General features: G+C 42.3%; 1 protein-coding gene across 1 annotated transcript in view; it reads left to right on the top strand.

The window, feature by feature from the left end:
* The window catches only part of slc24a4b (solute carrier family 24 member 4b), a 31662-nt gene extending 11627 nt beyond the window's left edge, over positions 1 to 20035 (top strand). Inside the window, exons 3-17 of the mRNA XM_041958821.1 lie at positions 5124 to 5200; positions 8047 to 8121; positions 8225 to 8309; positions 8421 to 8524; positions 8868 to 8942; positions 9046 to 9071; positions 9472 to 9525; positions 11810 to 11901; positions 16044 to 16213; positions 16426 to 16567; positions 17100 to 17266; positions 18048 to 18162; positions 18851 to 18963; positions 19124 to 19189; positions 19886 to 20035. Coding sequence (XP_041814755.1) covers positions 5124 to 5200; positions 8047 to 8121; positions 8225 to 8309; positions 8421 to 8524; positions 8868 to 8942; positions 9046 to 9071; positions 9472 to 9525; positions 11810 to 11901; positions 16044 to 16213; positions 16426 to 16567; positions 17100 to 17266; positions 18048 to 18162; positions 18851 to 18963; positions 19124 to 19189; positions 19886 to 20035 — 1511 coding nt within the window. The remainder of the gene's footprint in view (positions 1 to 5123; positions 5201 to 8046; positions 8122 to 8224; positions 8310 to 8420; positions 8525 to 8867; positions 8943 to 9045; positions 9072 to 9471; positions 9526 to 11809; positions 11902 to 16043; positions 16214 to 16425; positions 16568 to 17099; positions 17267 to 18047; positions 18163 to 18850; positions 18964 to 19123; positions 19190 to 19885) is intronic.
* Positions 20036 to 21427: the final 1392 nt, after the last annotated feature.

Here is a 21427-nt window from a genome sequence, read left to right as displayed (position 1 = left end):
AAAACAGTGACTATTGTACTCAATATTATAATATTTAGCTGTTAAGCAGTTATTTCTGCCACTGGCTGAGTGGACTGGCACCAACATGTGACATGTTTAACTTTTTTTTCTTTTTTTGTGACAAATTGCTGTCTGTGCATGTGCCAAAGCTTCATGATCCTCTATTAACTATGTGACCTATTTTACCATCTTGCGAGGGAAGGCAGAAATTACATCTAAATCTGTAGTGAGAAAACAAAAGGAAGTGACCTCGTCTGGTTGCCCAAAAACAGCCAGACCCTCCTTTCCCCCCAGTTTTCATACTGTCCCTAACTGACCGCAGTTTCAGCAGCGATGGCAGCGCCGCATCTCATAAAATCCTCCCAACACTGCCTGCGTGGACTTCTGAGGTTGAGGAGACGAAGAGGAGGAGGAGGGGGGTTTGGGAGACAGATGAACAAAAGTGTTGCCAGTAATTTCTTGCATAAGCACCACAGTCAGGTGTCCAAACAGAGAATCCGGGGTTTATTTATAGATTTGTAGCTTAGCTTCTGAAGAGGAGTTGTTTCTTGCCTCCTGGCCGCCGTGCCAACAGTCACATTCAAACACGAGAGCAGCAGGATACATAAAAGTTGTGGTTGTTTTTTCCAGATTTGTACGATCACAAAACCTTTGTTCATCAGAACAGGAGCAGCTTGCTCGGCGCCACTTCAACATATCAACCTGGAGATTTTGAATTTCTGCTGTAATTAATGACAAGCTGGAACGTGTCATTCAAGATGTGATTGATGTATAATGTTTAAAAGCAGGCAAAGCCTTTTAAGAGCTGAAACAGTTGACCGATTCATTAATCTCGAATTCTTCCAGGAAAACACAACCATTTCCTAATTCTAGCTTCTCACTTGTGAAGATTTGCTGCCATTCTTCATCTTATATGATAGTAAGCTGATCATATTTTGGTTTTGCACTATTGGTCAGGCAAAACAAGGAATTTTTTATTTAATCCGCTCATTAAAAACAATGAAATGCTGTAACCTACAAATGTTTGGTTAACCAATGTTAATACTAGAAGTCATTTTCTGCAGTACATCCTCAGAGCGCCTTCTACAATTTATACAATTTCTGTAAAAAGGACACTATCAAATGAAAAATTCAACTGAGCTACTACATATTATTTATGATTCTATTTATGGGCATCATTTGAGATGCATCACTTAAGCAATCTGTCTGTTTTTCCGGCTCCTCCGTAGACATCCTGTCCTGCCCTTGTGTGGGAAACGGCTGTGGGAGCCGTGTACATGTCCTGTTTGACCTCTGCAGCGAGGAGACAAGGACAAACCCTGTAGACGCTGTCTGGTTGGATGTTTACAGGGACGGGGGAGGTGACCCCTGCCTGCCCGTCATCCCTCTGCTGTCCCAGTGCTGGCGCCTTTTAAACACCTTTTGCCATCACCTATTTTTAACACACTCCCAGCCCGCCCTGATTGTATGCAGCGGCAAAGGGATGAACACGTAGCCAAAGGACATGATGGCAAAGGCATTTAATTATTGATTAATGGCAGACCTGCAGGTTTGGTAGCCGAACATGGGCGCAGGGCATGAAAAGGCTCAGACAGCAGGAAATTCAAACCCCATACTTTTCACATAGATTTCAGTTTTCATGTTTTTCCGACCTTCAGCAGCTAGAATAAATGCACGGTTGTGGAGCTGTTTGTGCATGAGGTATCAGTAGGAGTTTAGCTTTCTGTATTGGCATCGGTTTGTTTTCAGTCACCTCTGACGGCACAGCCGACAAATCCCGTAATTGATTGCACCTTTGCTTGTGGCCGTCGGCTTTCCAACACGTTTCATTCAGCACATAAACCTGTCAGAAATTAAATGAGCTAAAGCGGCTTGCCACAGTCAATGCTGCTGTGAGATTCCAATGTCACCCAGGTTGTTACGACCCCTCCCTTTCTGCCTGCGGCGCTTTAGCTGGCCTCTTCCTGCAGGAGCTTGCAATCAGGGAGGGTTGTTAGGGTAATGTGCTGGCACCTGTGTAAGCCTCAACCAAGGCTGTTGGAGGAGGTTAAGGTTATAGGCATACTAATATTCAGGATATGACAATATTCCAAATGTTATACGGGTCATTTTCCGAATAAGGCCTTATTCCGAAAGGCGCATTTTCTGATGAACAAATGTGGGATATGCAGATATTATTCAGGTTCTGGGAGCATACTTCGGACATGTATACAGCACATTCAGAGTTTGCAACAGTTTGCGAGGCTGAAAGCCCACATTTCCGGTTTTAAACATTAAGAAACGCTTGGATATCAACAGGTTGTCGCAACGCCAACCCTTTCAAGATGATGATTGAATGAATGAAAGGGGGAGTTTTCATTCATCAAGGCATGCACGGCTGCATCTAAACGGGAATATGAGTGGACTATTCATTCTCATTAGTCATGTAAACAGCTTAGTGGGAATATTTGTCTATTTTAAGGCAAAAATCAGGATATTATGTCTCTAGATGTGACTCTAGGCTCTGCATCTCATTATATTTTGCTGCCTTTAACAAACGAATTCGACACTCTTACATACACACTACTCAGTACTGATGCATCTCCACGCCCTATGCTTTTCTGTCAATAGTTATTTCCAATAAAAATACTCAATAGGCGCTTTACCCTGACTTGTCTCTCCTCTTTGTCACATGCATTGAGCATGTTTGTGACAAGTGGGGTTTGTCGGGGATGAGCCATTTTGTCATGAACTGGCTCATAGTTCAGGAGAAAAAGGAGGAAGAATGCATGAGAGGTTTGACCCAACTAAAGCAATAATATGGGGAATTCAGTGACGTAGGTGTGCGCACAGACTAGTGATGGATGCATTCTGAAAACAAGCCAGATAAACAACGGGGACCATGCAGGAGCTGAGAGCGAGAGACTGACCAGGCCAGCTTTGAAGGCTCCCCAGGCCAGGTGAACCTCCTCTCTGCCTGGCTTCTTCCTGACAGTGGAGGAGAACAGGCAGGGCAGCTACGCAGGAGGGGTTGCGCAAGATGTTCCACAGTTTCTCATTATATTTTAAGGTCGTAACCCACATTATTCATGCATTCAACTGTATTATCCTGTCTTCTAATCAGTTGCATTCACTGTGTGCTGCAGAGTTGCACATGAGCCATGAGAAACTCCTACAAATCAAGGTCGGATTAATTCATGCCCCGCTGCCAGAAATAGCATTGCAGTTTCTGTTGTGTCGTGGCTCTTTGTTCTGTTGCAAAGATAACGTGTTAGATGACATGTGGAGATACAAAATGTACCACGTTTTCATATATGTGATGTAATTGAGTGAAACCCAGGATGCATGCAGCTGATTAAGTGGGCCTGGACCACGTACACTGTGGAGCGATTTGCCTGTGCAGTGTTCCAAACGCTGCGCTGATGCAGTCATGTGTGCACACCGTCGAATATCATAAAAACAGGCAGTGGTGAGGTTGGGACAGATGCAGTGAGAAGTCTCAGGTGAGCGCTGTTCCACTTCACGAGTCCATATGTGACAAGAGCTCATATCTCGTCCGTATTTTCTGTTGTAAACAGCATTGTTCTGCTGGCTCAGACCATAACATTTTGTTCTCATATCATCTGTGTAGTTGAATGTTTTAGAGTGCTCTTCATAAATAGCACCACTGCAATTCCCATCTGGATGATTATTATTTTGTAGCTATGCTAGCAGCATAGCTCAAAGGGAAGGAAAGGACATTCATGGCTCCCAGAGGATGAATCCTACTGACTTTAGTGATCCTTTAACTTCCCATCTAGTGCCACCAAGAGGTTGACATTTCATCTGGAATCTGGTTGAAATGTCTCAACAACTACTGATTGTCATGACATTTGTAGTCACTTCCCCCTCAGGATGAATTGTATTAACTTTGGCGATCTCCTGACTTTTAATCTAGCATCATCATTCTTTATTCTTTAGCGGATCCCCAGTAGCTTCCATAAAGTGGTCGCTCGTCTTCTTTGGACGTTCATTAAAACAACAAAAAATGCTCATTAAAATCCTGCCGCATCAATAAGACCAAAATAAGACCATCATCAGGTCAAAATTTTAATTTGTCTGGTACCTGCAAAACTAATGACGATCAGCCTCAGCTCCTCAGCTTTAGTTTGTGTTTAGTGTTAATTAGAAAATGTTAGCATGCGACTGCAGTAAGATGGTGAGCAGCAAAAAAATCAAGCAATATGATTCACAGTGACAAAATGTGTAATATGTATGTATACATGTTTATATACTGTAAAAACAACTATATAAACTCTCCATTGCTGAAATCATCATTCGTCATCATCATCATGCTGTATAATAAGGCTAGCTGTAGCTTAGAGATAGCCCTAGCTTGTGTGACAGGGACAGGTCGGACAGAGGCCGCCCGCCACAGATGCCGGGTCCCTTCAGGTCGGCGGCCCGCTTCTGCCTCCAGCTAGGTGCACTGTGGTGCGGTTGTGCTCCCAGAGATCCGAGCCGTATGGCGGTACCATGACCACGCCGTGTTCCAGCTGGAGCTCTGGATGATGGATGACGAGTCCTCAGCATGGGAGGTTTTTCTGCCTGCTTGCTTTAATTCTGTATGACTTCAGGCTCTTAATATAGCCCAGGCTTTTACATCAGTTTTTGAGGAGATGTCATGGTTGACTGTTCTCGTTCTTCTTCTTTTTTTTCCCACTTCTTCCATGAATAGTTATGAAGTCATTGGTTGCCGAGTGGTGTGACATACTGCAGGCTGGTGATGATTTTCAAAAAGTGTTTAGAGCCATTTCAGCGCTTTGAAAATTCAAAGCCCTTGATGTTCTCTGAGTTTCCAGCTGTTTTTGGCTGATGATCACAGGCTGTTATTTCACTTGCGTTTGACCCCTTCTGGCTGCGGTGCCCTGAATTTTAGGTATACAACACATTTTTGCTCTATTAGATAATCCAGTGAAAAGAGACGGAACAAGAAGAGAAGGAACAACACTCCCATAGGTGCCGTAACCAGATGAATTCAGTGTAAGCCTTCTGAACCAACAGGGCATCCCAGGCTCCTCCGGGGGGGGGGGGGGGGGGGGGGCATGTTTTCTTGCTGTCATGCCGCTGACGTGTGGTGACTGTGACATTTCATCTCTCCTCAGCAATACACGAGTTCCCCGAAGACCTCTTCACCATCCAAGAACGAAAGAGTGGGGCCGTTCTGCTGCACATCGTGGCGGTAAGAGGCCTTGCTTTTGTTTTGTTTTTTTTTTTAAGACGCCGCACCTGCATCTCCCATCACATCTGTCCCCAGTCAACAGTGTGCGTGGAGCTCACCTGGTGCATTTAGAGGCTTTTCACGCAGCAGCCTCCCTACCTGCCAGGCTTTAAAAGCCAAAAACAAGCAAAGTGGGGTTAAGGAGGCAGTTTTTGCATAGCCATATCGTAAAGAGGTTTTTAATGCTCTAATGATTATACACTTATGATCATATTAAAATCAGCATGCAGCCAACTCTATATAGACGTACACTCACACACTGATCAACATGCATTCACTCAGGAAGATGCACGGGGGTGGATAAGGTCAGTGGTAAAATATCTGCAGTTACACTTGAGACTGGAGGCCATGAGTTGTGCAAAAGCAGCTTCTAAATTTGAGCACGGAGGATAATTCTCGTCCTCGGTAACACGTGTCGTTGCCGAGGAAGGCTGTGAGAGATGGCCGAAAGCGCTGAGAATAGCTGAGGATGATGATGATGATTCTTCGGCTTCGTCTTCTGCTTCTGCCTCCTCCGCTGCTTCTTCTCTTCTGTCTGCTTCCTCTCCTTCTTCACAAAGGCCTACAAACAAATCAGCACAAGATGCAGCCCTAGAAACCAGCTGACAGAGACCTGTAAACATAACGTCATTCGGATTATATTGATAGTTGTCTAAAGATCAGCCTTACAGTCTTTTGAATGTAATGAATGCACATCTTCATGTCTGGGAACCACAAGACGCCAATAAATTCATTTTCTGTATCTCTGTGTCAGAAAGTGATGACGTCCCTCAAAGGGGAGCTTTATCTCAGACGTGTGCGTAGAAATCTTCATTAATATGAGAGTACTTTTAGTCACAGTTCAAAGTTAAGCATGATTCATTAGAACAGTACTGAGAGGCTTGATAAATACATGCCCATGGCAGAAAGTAAAGACGGGCAAATGCCCTTTATTTATATTGTATGAGCTGCTTCCCCACACGAAGAACCGTGATTGTCGACGTTCAGTCACGCTAAGCTCCACTGACTGGACATAAAAACGCGAGGCACCTGTGGAGTTATTCAGCATTGTTCAGCAAGTATTGCTCTTCATGCTAGATTAAACCGACTTTCCGAGGTTTCTTTTTGTCTGGGGCAACCCAGGGCTGTAGCCAGGATATTATATTAACAGAAAAAAAAGTCTCTTAATATATTATTTTGTTGGATTCTAAAATAGGTTCACAATTTTTCAAGTCTGTCTGTAAGTTAGTAAAAAATTCACTCTTTTTCGTTACTATATGCCTCCACTGCAGCTCAGCAAGGGAACACAGGGAATTTTACACTAAAAGACTGAACTTTGGGGGATACCCACTTGATTTGTCTTATTCAGACTGCTGAGGCCTCAAATTGGCTTAACATGAAATTTTGAATATATTTTTGCACAGAGCGAGGGCTTTCTGAGGATTTTGTTCTCCATCTTTTACACTGGAAGCTCATTAGGAGTGGATCTCTTAATAGCCAGTATGAACAGGAGGAATGATTACAGCAAGCTGAAACTGTCCCAATGTTCATATGGGCACCTGAAAATCCTCCACTCATCAGTGGCATGAACACACCCTGTGTCTTCTGACTTTGTTTATAGACATGACATGTTTACAGGTATGATAAATGGGAGGCAGTGTGAGAAGAGGTGTAGGAGCTGTAGTACTTTGCATTAAAAATCTTACAAGTGTTTATGTATAATCAGTAAAATATACTTCAAGCCTTAAATGTAAAGGGCTGCTGTGACTAATTTATTACCATATAAAGTATTGGATTATTATCACTCATGCATTCATGTGTAAGCAGTATTGTCCTGCTGTAGCTGGATGAGATGCAGCTAATTAGCTAAAAAGGTTTTGTATAGCACTGCAACTACTGATCATATTAATTATTGATTAATGTGATTCCCTGTTGATCAATGAATTCTTTGGTTTGTGAAACCAAAGTGTGGTTTTGAAGAAAATAGAAAAATGAACAGCAGCCAGTCCTCAAGTTTATGAAGCTGGAACCATGAAATATTAAAGTCAACCCATCGATGAATCAGCTACTCTCAGCTCTACTTATGTATGTTCTGTTGGATCGTTGAATTTATGACAAAATGCATCTTATATATGCAAAAAAAAATCTTAATTTGTAAAACTATGAGATAAAACATAGAGTACACAGTACAATATTGCTCTCTGAAATAAGTTCCTCAACTTTGTATTTAAATATGCTCCTTGAACAGATGAGTTTAGGTGCATTCCACCACTAAACATCAAGATGACTGTTAGTGACACATAGTGAGCTGCAATCCAGTGTATTACGCTTGCACTTCATTAAATATTACAAAGCCATAAGATGACTTGATATTGTGTTGGCCTCACTGCTGAGAGACAGATAAGGATGTGTGTGGGGGGTCTGATCTTCCTGCAGTCCTGCACTGCCCCCTGTGGATAGAAGAGAGCATGGCTGCCGGAGCTGTCTGGGCCATGGTGATGTCACAGCTGATCTATAATTTATAGATCTCTCCTCAGCTACTGAAATAAGCTCCATTTCTCAAATTTTAATGGAAAGCAGCTTGTCTCGAAATTGATGTTTGAATTTAATGCAGGTCTTATTTTAATTGGGTGCTGTGCTTAAGGATTCCCCTTCACCCGTCCTTTAGCGGGAGAATATCTCACTCCGTCCAGGCTCTATTAACTCTGCTAATTTCTGCTGATAAAGGACGTATCTATACATGGACACACACTTGTATTCTCACTCAGGGATATCTTGTCCCTGTCACACACGCAGTTCAAACTTAACTCTGCTGGTTCTGTCCGCAGGCGCTCTACATGTTTCTAGCCCTCGCCATCACCTGCGATGAATACTTTGTGACATCGCTGGAGAAGATCTGTGAGGTACTTGGGAGTTTTTGTCTTTTACCGTTAGTGTTGCAGTCACACAGTAATGGTGTGCCTCCGTAAACTGTACAAACCGCTAATCTTTGCTTTATTTTTGCAGAAATTAGATCTGAGTGAAGATGTTGCAGGAGCCACCTTCATGGCAGCTGGCAGCTCTGCACCAGAGCTTTTTGCATCTGTCATCGGTACACACACACACACACACACACACACACACACAGTATGTGCATACACTCAAACATTCCCAGATGGTTGGAGTCACTGCTGATTGTGATTGGCTGCCTCCCTGTGTGCAGGCGTCTTCATCACCCACGGTGATGTGGGGGTGGGGACCATCGTCGGCTCAGCTGTCTTCAACATCCTTTGTATCATTGGCGTCTGCGGGATCTTTGCTGGACAGGTGTGTTTTATACACGTTCAAGTTAGAGGGCGGGACTTCCTGCTGCAGCTGCGTCACTCTGTTTATTTATAGACTGCAGAGCAGCACATGTGTGGCATAAGTTTTTTGCTGAGGGGAAACAAAACCATCTGCTTCAGTTAGCTTCCTCACAACTGGTTTAAGTGGAAATGGAGGAAACTCTGGAGGCGTAAACGCATCATAAATCTGTGTTTCCTCTTTAAGCTCTTTCTGTCAAGTACAATTTACATATGAAGTGCGTTTGATGATGCACTCCACAGAACTCTATCACAAATAGATGCAGTTAAAAAAAAAATGATTTGCATGTTTCCCTGTGAAATCTCAGGTGGTGATATTGACCTGGTGGGCAGTTTTCAGGGACTCCTTCTACTACATCCTGTCTGTCGTGGCTTTGATTGCAGTAAGTTGGACAAATTCGCCACATGTATTTATTAATGAGCGTCAGACCTGACCTGATCGTTATTTATTCAAATCTAACAGAAATGTCTCCCTTCATTTTTCAGTTCATCTACGATGAGAAGATAGTTTGGTAAGTTGATCGTTCACTTGAGCTGTACACGTGTCCATATTTTAGAGACTACGTAGCTTTTGAAAGAGGAAATAACACCTTTTGCTATGATTGAAAAGCTAAATTAAGCGGTAAAATGTTGCTGCCACAGCCTCACTTGGTCTGATGGGAGCATTAGCTTGTGGTGGCTAATGTTAGCAAACCTTAGACAGACAAGTGGTCTCGGCTTACAAACACTCATATTTAAGTTTTTAGAGTTCATGTGAGGGGAAAATTAGATTTGCAGTAGCAGGCAGATGGAAGACCTAGAAATATTCATTCAACCTAAAAGATCCTGTACTTTTTATTTTTTGACATGTGTTGAAACCTGAATTTGTTGTGATTTCTAAACCTCATCCTGCATTTTTTTCTCTTTTATCAGGTGGGAGAGTTTGTTTTTGGTGGTCATGTATGCTGGATACATACTGGTCATGAAGTGAGTTCTGCACATCATCTAAATGCACTTAAAGTAAAAGTACTTATAACATAAAAAGATGACTGATATGTTATTATATATGTCAGCATTAGATTGTTGATGCTGATGCAGTGGTGTGTAAGCAGCGTTTTATTGTTGCAGCTGCTCAAAGTGGAGATAGATTTAGCTACTTCACACACACTTAGCATGAAATTTGTATATTCAGGTACAAGTACACATTTCCACCACGACAACCTGAGTGTGTGCGTATGGGGACAGATGCTTAAACTCACTAATACCTGTGTGCTGACGAGTATGACCAACTGTGCACTCAGTAGTTTCAAAAGAGAGGAGCGGGCCTCCAGCTGGAGGGGAGTGTCTCATTCATGTCGCCTACACAGATGTCAGCTGAAGATTCAGCTCAGGAGCCTTCTGGTGGAAAAGACCGCTCCTCTAATGAATCAAGTGCAGTTTTTTTATGATGCAGTTTCACACAGTTGGGACACAGTTTCTCAATTGTGAGTCTTTGACAAGGTCATAAAACTGTTGTCTTATGAGATCATCAACGTCATATTTTAGGCTTTCTTTTCAGCGGATCGGATCTGTCTTTTTAGTTAACTGTCTGGGCTATGCATCATCTGATCACTATTCTGGTGTACAGTCTGCCCTGATAACTTCTTGTCCTGATGCAGAAAATACAGCCCCCATCTATTACGCCATATTTTGTGTCTTTATAGTCCAAGCTGCATAATGCCAACCACGTCGTCCTGTGCCGCTGTCTCTGTCCAGCTGGTAATCTGTGTTTCACTCAGCAGCAGCCTGCTCTCTCCCTGCCATAAGAGTTTAATCTTTCTCCCTCTGCAATGGCTAAGAGCACAGGCTTAACCGGATCACTCCTCTCCTTTCTCATTTGGAGGAAAGAAGTGCTTACTGTAGGATATGCTGTCATATGTCTCCCCTCTCCCAAAAATATCCACTGACCATTTTTGGGCTGTTCCAGCCAAAATGGAGTAGAGTGGGTTTTATATAGTGCAATCAGTGCTCTGAGGTGACCTTCCAGGGCTCGGCTGCGGTTTTGTTTTTCCCTTCTCAAATAGCTTGCATGCTGCCAATTGTAAAACTAATAACCGCATAGGGAAAAATGCACTCAATCACTCTGGAATGTTAAATCATATGAATTTGTTTTTGATACTGAAAACTGACCAAAAGTAGTGTTCAAAATGTAATTAGACACCTTGTTTCTATCTGTATATCATCTATAAAGTGACATTTTGTAGATGTTTCTCTAATGTCAAACTAAACTAAAAGCTTCTAAGCATTAGCTAGCTAATTATGTTAGTATTTGCTTGACAGCTAAAATGCTATAGCTTGCATTTTATACTGCTGTTAATAAGGATTAACATTATATGTTCTGGATGATGTAGTTTTGTAATGAAAGTTATAGCTTCAGCTAGGTAGCTAACATGGCTAATGTGCTTAGCTACCAGTGTTTTCAGTCCAGCTAGCTGGCTTTTTCACCTAATTGGAGGTTGAAGGAAAAATATAAAGCTATGTACTTGTTTTCACACTCAATTTAACTTATTTAACTAACATTATTTATCCTACTGTTATATTTTTGACTTGTGATAATCTTTTACAGCCTTGTGACAGTTTTGGGCCTGACAAAATGAAACAATCTGCATCCTTAAATCCCTCAATTCAGATAGGGAAAAACTTAACACAAAGTAAAGCAAGATGTGGAACTGACCTGATGGAAGTGAATTATTTTAGCACTGGAAAAAAGAGAGAGACATTTTTAGTGTTAATGTGAAGGCGTATAACCTCTGAAAGGGATTGAGCCAGTGTTAGATCTCCGCACATTTTGTTCAAAGGCGGCAGCAGGGTGTTCAGCATTCGTGATCCATTTTTATGTAATGGCACTCAATGGTCGTATTTGAAGGCCTGTGTGGCTGATGAAAGCCTGTGATTGGCGTCTGGGAACACTTTTTTACTTTCTTCTCTCTTCTGATGCAGAGCAGCATAATTCAGCCATTTTTGGCATAGTGTAATGCTGAAGATGTTTTTAGAAAGTAGGCCACCTTAACTTTAAATTCATTCTATAGAAGTGTGGAGAGTAATTGGTTATTTTGGCTAATTAATGCATACTAATATCTATATTTCAAACAACGGGTGAGCCTTTCATCTAAAGCTCATAAATCCACTTGACACTGAACATCCTATCTTGTTTATTTCTTTCCCTTTTGGGCTCTGGGCTCAACTACTTCAGTGTCTCTAATTTAGGGATTATGTTCCATCTGTTTACCAGATTCAACTCCAGCATGCAGAAGTTTTTCATGGGCAAGTCAAAGAAGAACGTGGCCAATGGTAACGCTGCGGCCAGCAGTGAGATGGAGGACGGTAATACTAGTTATGACTATGTTTGGGATGACGACCCGTCATCGCCTTTACTCTCAGCAGGTAAGGTTAATCAGACAGGCTGGGTACCCAAGCGTATTTTCTGCCAGGAAGTTAATCAGATGTATGTGGATATGAAATTTAAATGTATTAAATTATTTGACTTTGATTGTCCGGAAGGCTGTGGTCGTTTCCCTTCGGTTAGAGAGTCTGTGGCTTTGCTCTTTTCTGATGAACTAACTCTAATTTCTTCACCTTACACTGCAATCTGCTAACTTTTTCTGAACGCAACGGTTCAACATTAAAACAGTAAAAGCGCTAATTTGCTTTCTTGCTGACAGTTAGATGAGAAGGTCGATACCTCTTGCATATCTGCCCACTAAAAATTAAGCTAGCAGCTGGACTAGCAAATGCACTGAAAACAGGGGGCAGGCTTGCACTAGTTTTTTCGCAGTTTTTTCAGTCTTGATGCTATGCTAAGCTAACTGGATGCTGGCTGTGGCTTTATTCAGTGTATAGATTCAAGATTCTTTATTGTCATTGGGCATGACGTGTCAATGAAATTTGCATTGCAAATTATAGACATGAGTGATATCAGTTTTTGTATGAATTTAACAAACAAAAGTGTTAATTAGTGAAGTTTAGAGATGCTGGTAGATTGTTAACTTTTGCTACCTTTGGACAGATTTATGCTGGCTTTTCTGCGCTGCTTTAGTGCTATGTTAAGCAAACTGGTTGCTGGCTGTAGCTTCATGTTCAGTGTACAGACATGAGTGGTATGAGTTTTTGTATTCATTTTACAAACTTGAGATAACTTGTTAATGAGTGAACTTTAAAGGTGCTGGTAGATGGCTTTTGTTACCTTCGACAGATTTATGCTAGCTTTTTCTCACTGTTTCCAGTTTTAATGCTATGTTGAGCTAACTGGTTGCTGGCTGTAGCTTCATATTCACTGCACAAACATGAGAGCGGTATCAGATTTTGTATGCATTTAATAAACATGGGACAACTTGCTAATTAGTGGGTTTTAGAGGTTTTTGTAGAAGGATTTTCCCACTTTCGGATTGAGCCAGGCTAGCTGTTTCTCCCTAATGCTAAGCTAACTGGTTGCTAGCTGTAGTTTTACTATACTAGGTATACATGAGGTATGATTTTTCTCAAATCTGAGCAAGAAAGCAAATAATGACATTTCCTAAAATGTTTAACAATCCATTTTAATATGATTCTACAGAACCACATTTTGCTAAATTTTCCAAAGATCAGGAAAACTGAACTGCACTACCTGAAGAGACGGTTTGTCAGATTTCTCCCTTTTTCTTTGTGTTTTTAAACATTAAATATGTATATTCCTCCATTCATTTTGTCTACCTGTTAAGTCCCTTTCTGGGCGATAAGCAACAGAAGCTTATCTGAGCATATGGGGGCACGAAATGAAAGGCTCTTGTTTAAAAGGGGAACAGCATAATGAAGATATTCTTTAATCTTCCTTCGGTAATGCAGTTTAATGTCGGGGCACTTTGTTGTCATGGGTTTCAAATGCTGTAAAACTTAAAAAAATATGCCTTTTCTAAGTAAAATCTTCAATGTCGTGTTTGGGCTAGATTTCCTCGTAGCCACAGTTCTCTGCTTCTTCCTTTCCTGCCTTTGACCTATCAAAAAAAAAAAAAAAAGTCTAATAAGTGACGTTTAACCCCTCTGAGAGATTTAACCCTTCCCACTTTGGCTGCATTAGTTTTAACACGCCTGTCTGTTTAGCCTTACTAAATCTACTCTTGCTTATTGTCAACAGTGTTGTGCTGCTGTGTGCCAATTCTTTCTGCTTGCATACTACTTTTCTCCTGCTGGTCTCTGGGGCGTAGACCCACTCACTCCTGAAGTGGTAATGAATTTCACAAGGGGAAATGTTTATGCCTGCTCTGTTTACACAGTTAATTTATGTGCATTCTTGCATGCATAATAAGTCAAATTAAGGCTGAGTTAAACTAATAAGCGCACTGTAGAACTTTTATATTCCCCGTACGCTGCATCTTATATTGTAAGCATGGAGCAAATGAAGAGTTATAGGATGCCAATAAAACATTTTAAGGTGTGTGTTATTGTCAGAGCACAAATTTTCGTGATTTGATTTCACCATATGTTTAATGTCTCAGCCACCTGCATAACAGTTTGAGACTGTCGGTTCAAAGATGCCAGAGGTTACATCTTTCATGTCACAGATTTTTGAAATCAATCTTGGTCCACCCATAAATATTCACAACTGGTAGGCAAACATCAAAGCTGCACCAGGCAATTTGGAGAAGCTATTTGAAGTTCAGTACCCAGAAATCAATGTGATGTAACAGCACACAACATACTTGCGTTCACCTAGACGGTGTGTATGTTTTATATACCAGAGGGATGAGGGTGTGGGCTCATCCCTGTAAATCCCCTTTAAGATTTTACACCCTTTCATTCATAGTTTCTATATGTACCTGGGCTGTTCACTGGCTTGTCTTTTCCTACATTGTCACTGTCCAACGGAAACCACGTATCTCCGAATTTGTTGGGGTTTTTTTTAGATTATTCGAATGATTAATTGTCTGTTTATGGGTTGAAAAAAATTATTCCTCACCTTCATTAACTAAACTATTTAAAAGCCAATTTGACAATCTGAAAATTACATCTTCACTCATGAAAAGCTGCTGTTTTGGAGATGCATTGATTTTAAATGCTCTTAGTTGGCAAATTTGGAGCACATTTGACTGAACACGCTATTTTATTAAATACCAGAATTAAAATGGTCCGAACCTGTATTGTTTACAATGACGCCTTACAGCTTGTTTCCTGGAAATACAACAATTGTGTGTCCTCCATCACGACAATACTGCCAAGAATCACTTCCCTCATGTCTGTTTAGACAATAAGCAGAATTAATCCACCAACATCAATTTCCAGGTCACGTAGGAAGTGATGGAGTGGCGTGAAAGGAGGAATGATTCTCAGAGCTTTGGAAAACACCTCGCCTCGTCTAGACGCTGTTGTTCAGGGGATATTTTGATTTGTGTAGGCACTGAACTGTCCACACCGAGCCCACCGTGTGATTTGGGGTAATGCGAATTGTGTGCGCTGACATAAAAATCCTGCCTGGTGCAGCTTTAACTCTGACATGGTGACAAAATGACTCTGGCACAGCGTCCATTAATATTCCTTAGTAACTTGGCCCGGGACACTGTAGTGCCGCAGACTAGAAAATTACACTACAAACGCTTGATGGCGATCCCCGTCTTTAAAGGTGGAGTAAGCGATTCTGCAGAAAGATTATTTTAACTAGTACTAATAGCCACTAATAGCAGGAACACACCTCATCTAGATGGACATGGTGGTTGTTTTGCGCCAATGCTTGAAAAAATGGAGAGGAGCATTGATGTGGGTGGAGTTCCTTTTTTTCCATCTTGTCCTGCACTCATCTGCAAGTCACAGATAACTTAGTCCTGCCAGTCTTAACAGCTAGAGTAAGTCCGTACATGTATGTTAGTCATAGTAACATTTCTGATTTCTTTGCTAGCTGTTAGCCAAAAAATCTGCCGACATGTAACACCTGTCCGCGGGGACCTTTGACCTTCTAGCAAAAGTGACGTAGACCGTAATGAAATCTGAACACAAGTGGTCAGCTTGACGCATGACAGACGCAGGTGTGAATGATGATATGCCTCAGCTGTCCACTTATGATTGGATCACCCGTGTTAATTAGGTGTAAACAGGGTTCGAGAACAGCAAGCAGAATCAGAAGATGGAGTGCAAGTGGTTCCCCTGCTGCTGATTGGCTGGAATAGTTTTGCGTGGCTCGGTTTCCAATTTGCAGATCCAGGGTACAAACACTGGAAGGAACAGCTAGCGGACTGTGAAGAGATATTGGCTGAATTTGACAAAGTGTACTGGATTAGAATCGCTGACCCCATCTTTAAGAGCTTACTCTTTGTAGTCTTGTTTAGTTTTAATTTGCACTTTAGGACCGTGGGCTGCAACTATAAATACATGCACTTGAAAGGTTGGACATGAATTAAAATACAGTTCTGTGCTTGACTGATGTGGTATATTGGTGCACAGTTGGTTCATTCATTCGATTTGTCTTTTATATTTGTATCATATCCCTCCAACCCCCTCAGTCAAGCCCAGTAAGGCTTACAGCCGTGGATCGGTGGTGATGGTGGACGAGATCATGCACGCCAGCCCCTCGAAGTTCAGGTTTCCAGAAGCTGGCCTCCGTGTCATGGTCACCAGCCATTTTGGACCCAAGACCCGTCTGCGCATGGCGAGTCGCCTCATCATTACAGAGGTACAGCTGCGCGTGGTTGCTCCAATAAAAGGATTAGCTGCTCCTGATGTATTGAGTGGATACCGTTTTCATTTTTTCCTCCTTATCTCACCCGCACAGTATACATCTGCGTTTTTCATTTACCACTGCAGAAACATTAGAAATATGGCGGCAGTCAGAGTCGCAGCGTGTCTGCTCATGTGCTCTTTGACTTAGTTTCTTTTTCCTGAAAGCGCCAGAAGTTGGTCCAAGCTGCCAATGGAGTGGAGACACAAGTGATTGACGGGAAGGTAGAAATCGAGAATGGAAACGTGCCAGAGGACAAGCCGACCGAAGCGGAGGAAAATGACACCATCTCGCCGTTTCATATTCCAAGTATGTGATTCATGTATTTACTTGATTGATAGCCTACTTTAGGGGGTAAAAATTATACAAGAATGATATAATTCTGAAACGTCTTTGACATTTCAGACATATTCATCTGTCTTCGTCTATTTTAAGTCATCCTGTGTAGCTGATTTTAAGAACTTGAAATAAATAATATTCAACCTTCTGCTTCTAGTGACGTCCTTCCTAAAATTAGTCAACGGCTTCTTATAAAATAAAATGTAAGAAAAGTATTGTTGGCACTTGTAATAGACAGAGATAACACAATATGTCTGCTCGAGGGTGACATTAGCTGTCCAGCTGCTGGAAAGAATAGATTAATCAATGAGGGGGAAATTAGATTTGACAATAGCTTTAAGGTGAAAAGATTTGTGGAAAGTGTGGTCTGAGCAGTGCCACTGACAGGAGGAGGGTACAGGGCATTTTGATCATGGTAATATTTGTTTACTGTAATTAAACGTTGGATCAAAAACCTGAAAAAAAGGTCTGATCTCTTGTGTAATGTGCATTTCTGCTGCAGAGGGCATTGGCAGCAAGGTGAAGTGGCTGCTCTCATGGCCTCTGCTCCTGTTGCTGTTCTTTACCATCCCCAACTGCGCCAAGCCTCGCTGGGAGAGATACTTCATGCTCTCCTTCATCCTGTCCACTGTCTGGATCGCTGTCTTCTCCTACGTCATGGTCTGGATGGTGAGTGTATGGCTTGTGTGGGAAGCGTGAACTTCTAGACTATAATGTAGCGCCTGGTGTTCCTAACATACTCCTATGAATCCGTGGTTTTATCCATCAGGTTCATTCTAAAACGATCCAAAACCAGGAGAGGCCTGGAAAATCAATCTGATCATCAGAGCAGCTGCGAATCAGGCTGCAATGGCTGCAACTTAATCCTCAAGGGCAAATGTGCCTGTCAAAGTATGGCCACTAAAAGTGCTTGTTTTTGCCACTATCAGGCTTATTGTGAGCCATTAACATTGTGGAAAGGATCCTTACAGGGAAGGACAGACATCTGGACAACAGAAACAAGCAGCAGCAGTAGATCAGTAGCTCCCATGTTCTGCAAGGTAAAATTACTGTCTTTGTCAGTGGAGTCTGGTGGCTTTGAGCAGAGCGATGTAACAGCTGTTTGTGATTAAACAAAAAGATCTTACTCCGAACGAAAAGCTCTGCCTCTGCAGGGATTCTTTCCAAAATGTTGTCAGACACTTAGAACAACAGTTTGAGTCTGTCAGTGACGAAAACAAGCACTTTTAGCGGATGCACTTTGACGGTGCATTTTCCCCCACAGATTACACTGCAGCCTGTATCCCAGCTGCCGGCTGAAGTGTTCTACTGGAGCACTTCCAATACTTTTTGTACCTATTAGTCACTTAGACACCAAAATATACAAAAACAGAGCCCAAGTTTGAGAATGCTGGAATTACTATTATTAATATTAACTGCTGAGCTCTCACACTGTGTATATTTCTCTCAGGTGACTATAATTGGCTACACTCTGGGAATCCCTGATGTCATCATGGGCATCACTTTCCTGGCGGCAGGCACCAGCGTCCCAGACTGCATAGCCAGTCTCATTGTGGCCCGGCAAGGTATACCTTTCCCTCTGCAGCATGTTTAGATTGGACTTTATTATTACACAGTGGAGAGCCAAATGGATGCTGTGTTTACGTAGCACACATTTCGATACCACTCGTCCACCAGGACATCCTCATTTTCTTTGGTGATTGAAATACACAAACAATACAAGTCTTGTTTGTGGTGAAAGCATTTTCTCCTTTTGTTGAGCGCAGAGGCCGATATCATAATATCTAATTTCTCTATCCTTGTTCTTCCAAGGCGTAAGCAATGCACATGGCGATGGCGTTTTAACATGCATGTGTGCATTTTAGCTATAAACTTACAGATATCCAGATATACGAAGAGATGCAGTTTGTTAGCGTTTTCAAGGCTGGTACTTAGATAATAGTGTCCAGAAATGTGTTGTCTCCTACGTGCATAGAAAATAATTGGACATGTAGGAAAGTGAAGAGCATGACAGAGAACAGGAACAAGAAGAAATAGCGCTGGGCTGTTTATAGACATCACAGTGCAGCCCTGTGTCACTGCCTCCCCAGCTGAAGAAGGTTGGAGCCCTTGTGAATATCAGAAAGTAGTAGTCTGAAATAAAGTGCTTTATTTGACCGGAGAGTCAAGATGAAAAGCTTCATATCATTGCTTAAAGTTGCACTTATATAACTTAAATAACTGGTGACAGACGCATAACTTGGTTCTGTGCAGGTTTGGGAGACATGGCGGTATCCAACACTATTGGGAGCAATGTGTTTGACATTCTGGTGGGACTGGGGGTCCCCTGGGCGATACAGACCATGTGTGTCAGCTATGGATCAGTGGTAAGGAGCTTATTTACTTTACAAGAACTCAGACCTCGTCAGTTCTGTATGACTGTGTGAGTGAGAAACAACCAAAATCCAGACGCTCCTCGTCTCTGATACTGAACGTTAAGATTGAAGAGCTGCAGATGAACTCTTCTCTCCGTCTCGTTTGCTGCAGGTGATGATTAACAGTCGGGGTCTGGTGTACTCTGTGGTGCTTCTGCTGGGCTCTGTGGCCCTCACGGTGAGCAATACTTAATGTTGTTTTATGCCACACTGGTGCCACATGTAGACCACTTCCAGGAAGACAACCTAGTACTTTAATCACTGCTTGGCTACTCTCATGACTGATACACTGTTATGCAATCGAGACTGAACCATGTTGTGTAATTGGCTCCTAATGTTCAAATTCAGTATTAAGAACACTCGGAGTGCTGAGGAAGTGATGCATTTTTCTTTTTGGGATAAACAGAACAGATTTTGGTAGTTATACTGAATTCAATAGTAAATTGTAAGTGAAACTCTTACTGGAGAAAATAAATGATCAAATATTGCAATTATCTTATAATAGATTTTATTTTTTTTAAGATGGGGTGTTTTTAAATCAATCGCTGCAGTATTTTCAGTTTGTTAAATGCATTCAGTTGGGTTTCTGGAGCTTAGCAGCTAAACAAGCACTGCACGTGTTTCTCTGACCTCCGTGTCTGAAACACACATCAGTAGTGTGTCAGCTACAGAAACTTCATCAGCAGAAAACACGGACTCTGCGGCACAGTAACCACTAATCATATGTGTGTTGGCTGCGCAGTTATGTGCTAAGTTAAGGGATATTCAGTCCAGGAAAGTGATGTAGTGTATTTTGCAGTGAATAACTCAGCGGGAGCAGCCTTGAGCTCAAACACACAGCACAAGCCATCCTGATGTATTTGTGCATGCGCAGGTGCTGGGGATCCACCTGAACAAATGGAGGCTGGACGTGAAGCTGGGCCTGTACGTCCTGGTCTTGTACGCCATCTTCCTCTGCTTCTCCGTCATGATCGAGTACAACGTCTTCACCTTTGTCAACCTGCCCATGTGCATGGAGGAGTAGAGCACAGCAGCATGCCTCGGATACCAAAACCTCAACGTTCCCATAGCAACCCCCAATTTTTTTTTTTTTCAATAATACTGGACCTATCTGCAGACTCGTTCTCCTTCCTTGCGCTCTCTCCCTTGTGATACTTTCAACCCCAAATATGAGTCTCATTTCCTCAAGAGGCAGCACACGCTGTAAGAGTGGACTCCAATCTATGTCTCTAATTTGTCCTCTTGTCACACAGTGCCAGTCCTTAATGCCCATTATTTCGGGCATTGCCTGTTATTGCAGTAAAGTCTTTAGTTTCTCTGTGCGCCTGTTAACTTTCTACCCATCTAGCATGCCTTTAGATGTCGGGGACCTCCAGAATCATAAGTGCCCCTGTTGATTGTTGGTATGTGTTTTCACCGTTTTCACATTGTAGATTTCCACGTTTCCAAAGCTTTTCCACAAACCAAACTAGTCTATGAAGAAGAAAAAAGAATCCTAGGTCTCCAAGAGATAACTCTCCTTGAAGTCATTCCTAAAAGAATAACAGAATTGCCCTCGCATCCAAAGAAAAAGTACACTCCCTTTTCCCCTCTCGCCCCCCCTGGAGGAGGGCTTTGTCCTTGGCAGCTCCCCTCCTCCGGCCTGGACCCAACTGCCCTGGCATGGCCTCTGGCATCAGGGAGCAGATACTGTTAGCGCTTCACTCGCCCTCCGCACCGCAACTCTTCTCCACCCTCATCTGCTTGATCAAATCTGCTTTTTCTTTCAAAAAAAAAAAAAAAAAAGGAAAAAAAGACATTTTGTCAAGACACTCGGTGTCAAGATGTATCACAGCCCAGGTCAGTTGACTGTGAGGGTGTTATGCATATGCAGCACGGCACAATGTAAACTTGTAAACACTTTTTTTGGTTGTTTTTTTTTTTTTTTGTATTATTATTTTTTCAAAACAAGGTTTTGTCTAGTATGAAGTATGGAGGAGAGCTTGTTGCAAATATAGGACATTGCCTGTTTTTCACTGAAACAAATTGCACATGGAAATGCTTTTCTTGCTTTGTGCTGTAAGGAGATTTGACCACTCAGAGGGGCGTCCGGCTGGTGGTGGCGGCGTTATTTTCATTCAGTGATGGGTCAGTCCACTTTTCCCTCTGCACAACTTCAGAAACAAGAACTGGCTCCAGATCTGTGGGATGCATCTGATTTTTGTCATCATCAGGTGACGAGACGGCAGCAGGATGGAGGTCGTTGTTTTCAAAAAATGCAAAGAATCCAGACGGTTCTCAACACTGACTGTCTGCTATAACACCCTCTGACCAGTAGGGGGTACTGCAGCCCCTCTACCCAGGACAGGGTGCCAACCACAGCCGTTGGTTATCAGGGAAACTCGGAGAAGGACAACTCCAGGAGGTGTCGATGGTG

This window comes from Chelmon rostratus, chromosome 18, assembly GCF_017976325.1.
Source record: "Chelmon rostratus isolate fCheRos1 chromosome 18, fCheRos1.pri, whole genome shotgun sequence".
NCBI classification, from domain to species: Eukaryota; Metazoa; Chordata; class Actinopteri; order Chaetodontiformes; family Chaetodontidae; genus Chelmon; species Chelmon rostratus.
The sequence above is the reverse complement of the archived record's forward strand: the minus strand, read 5'-3'. Positions and strand labels throughout refer to the sequence as shown.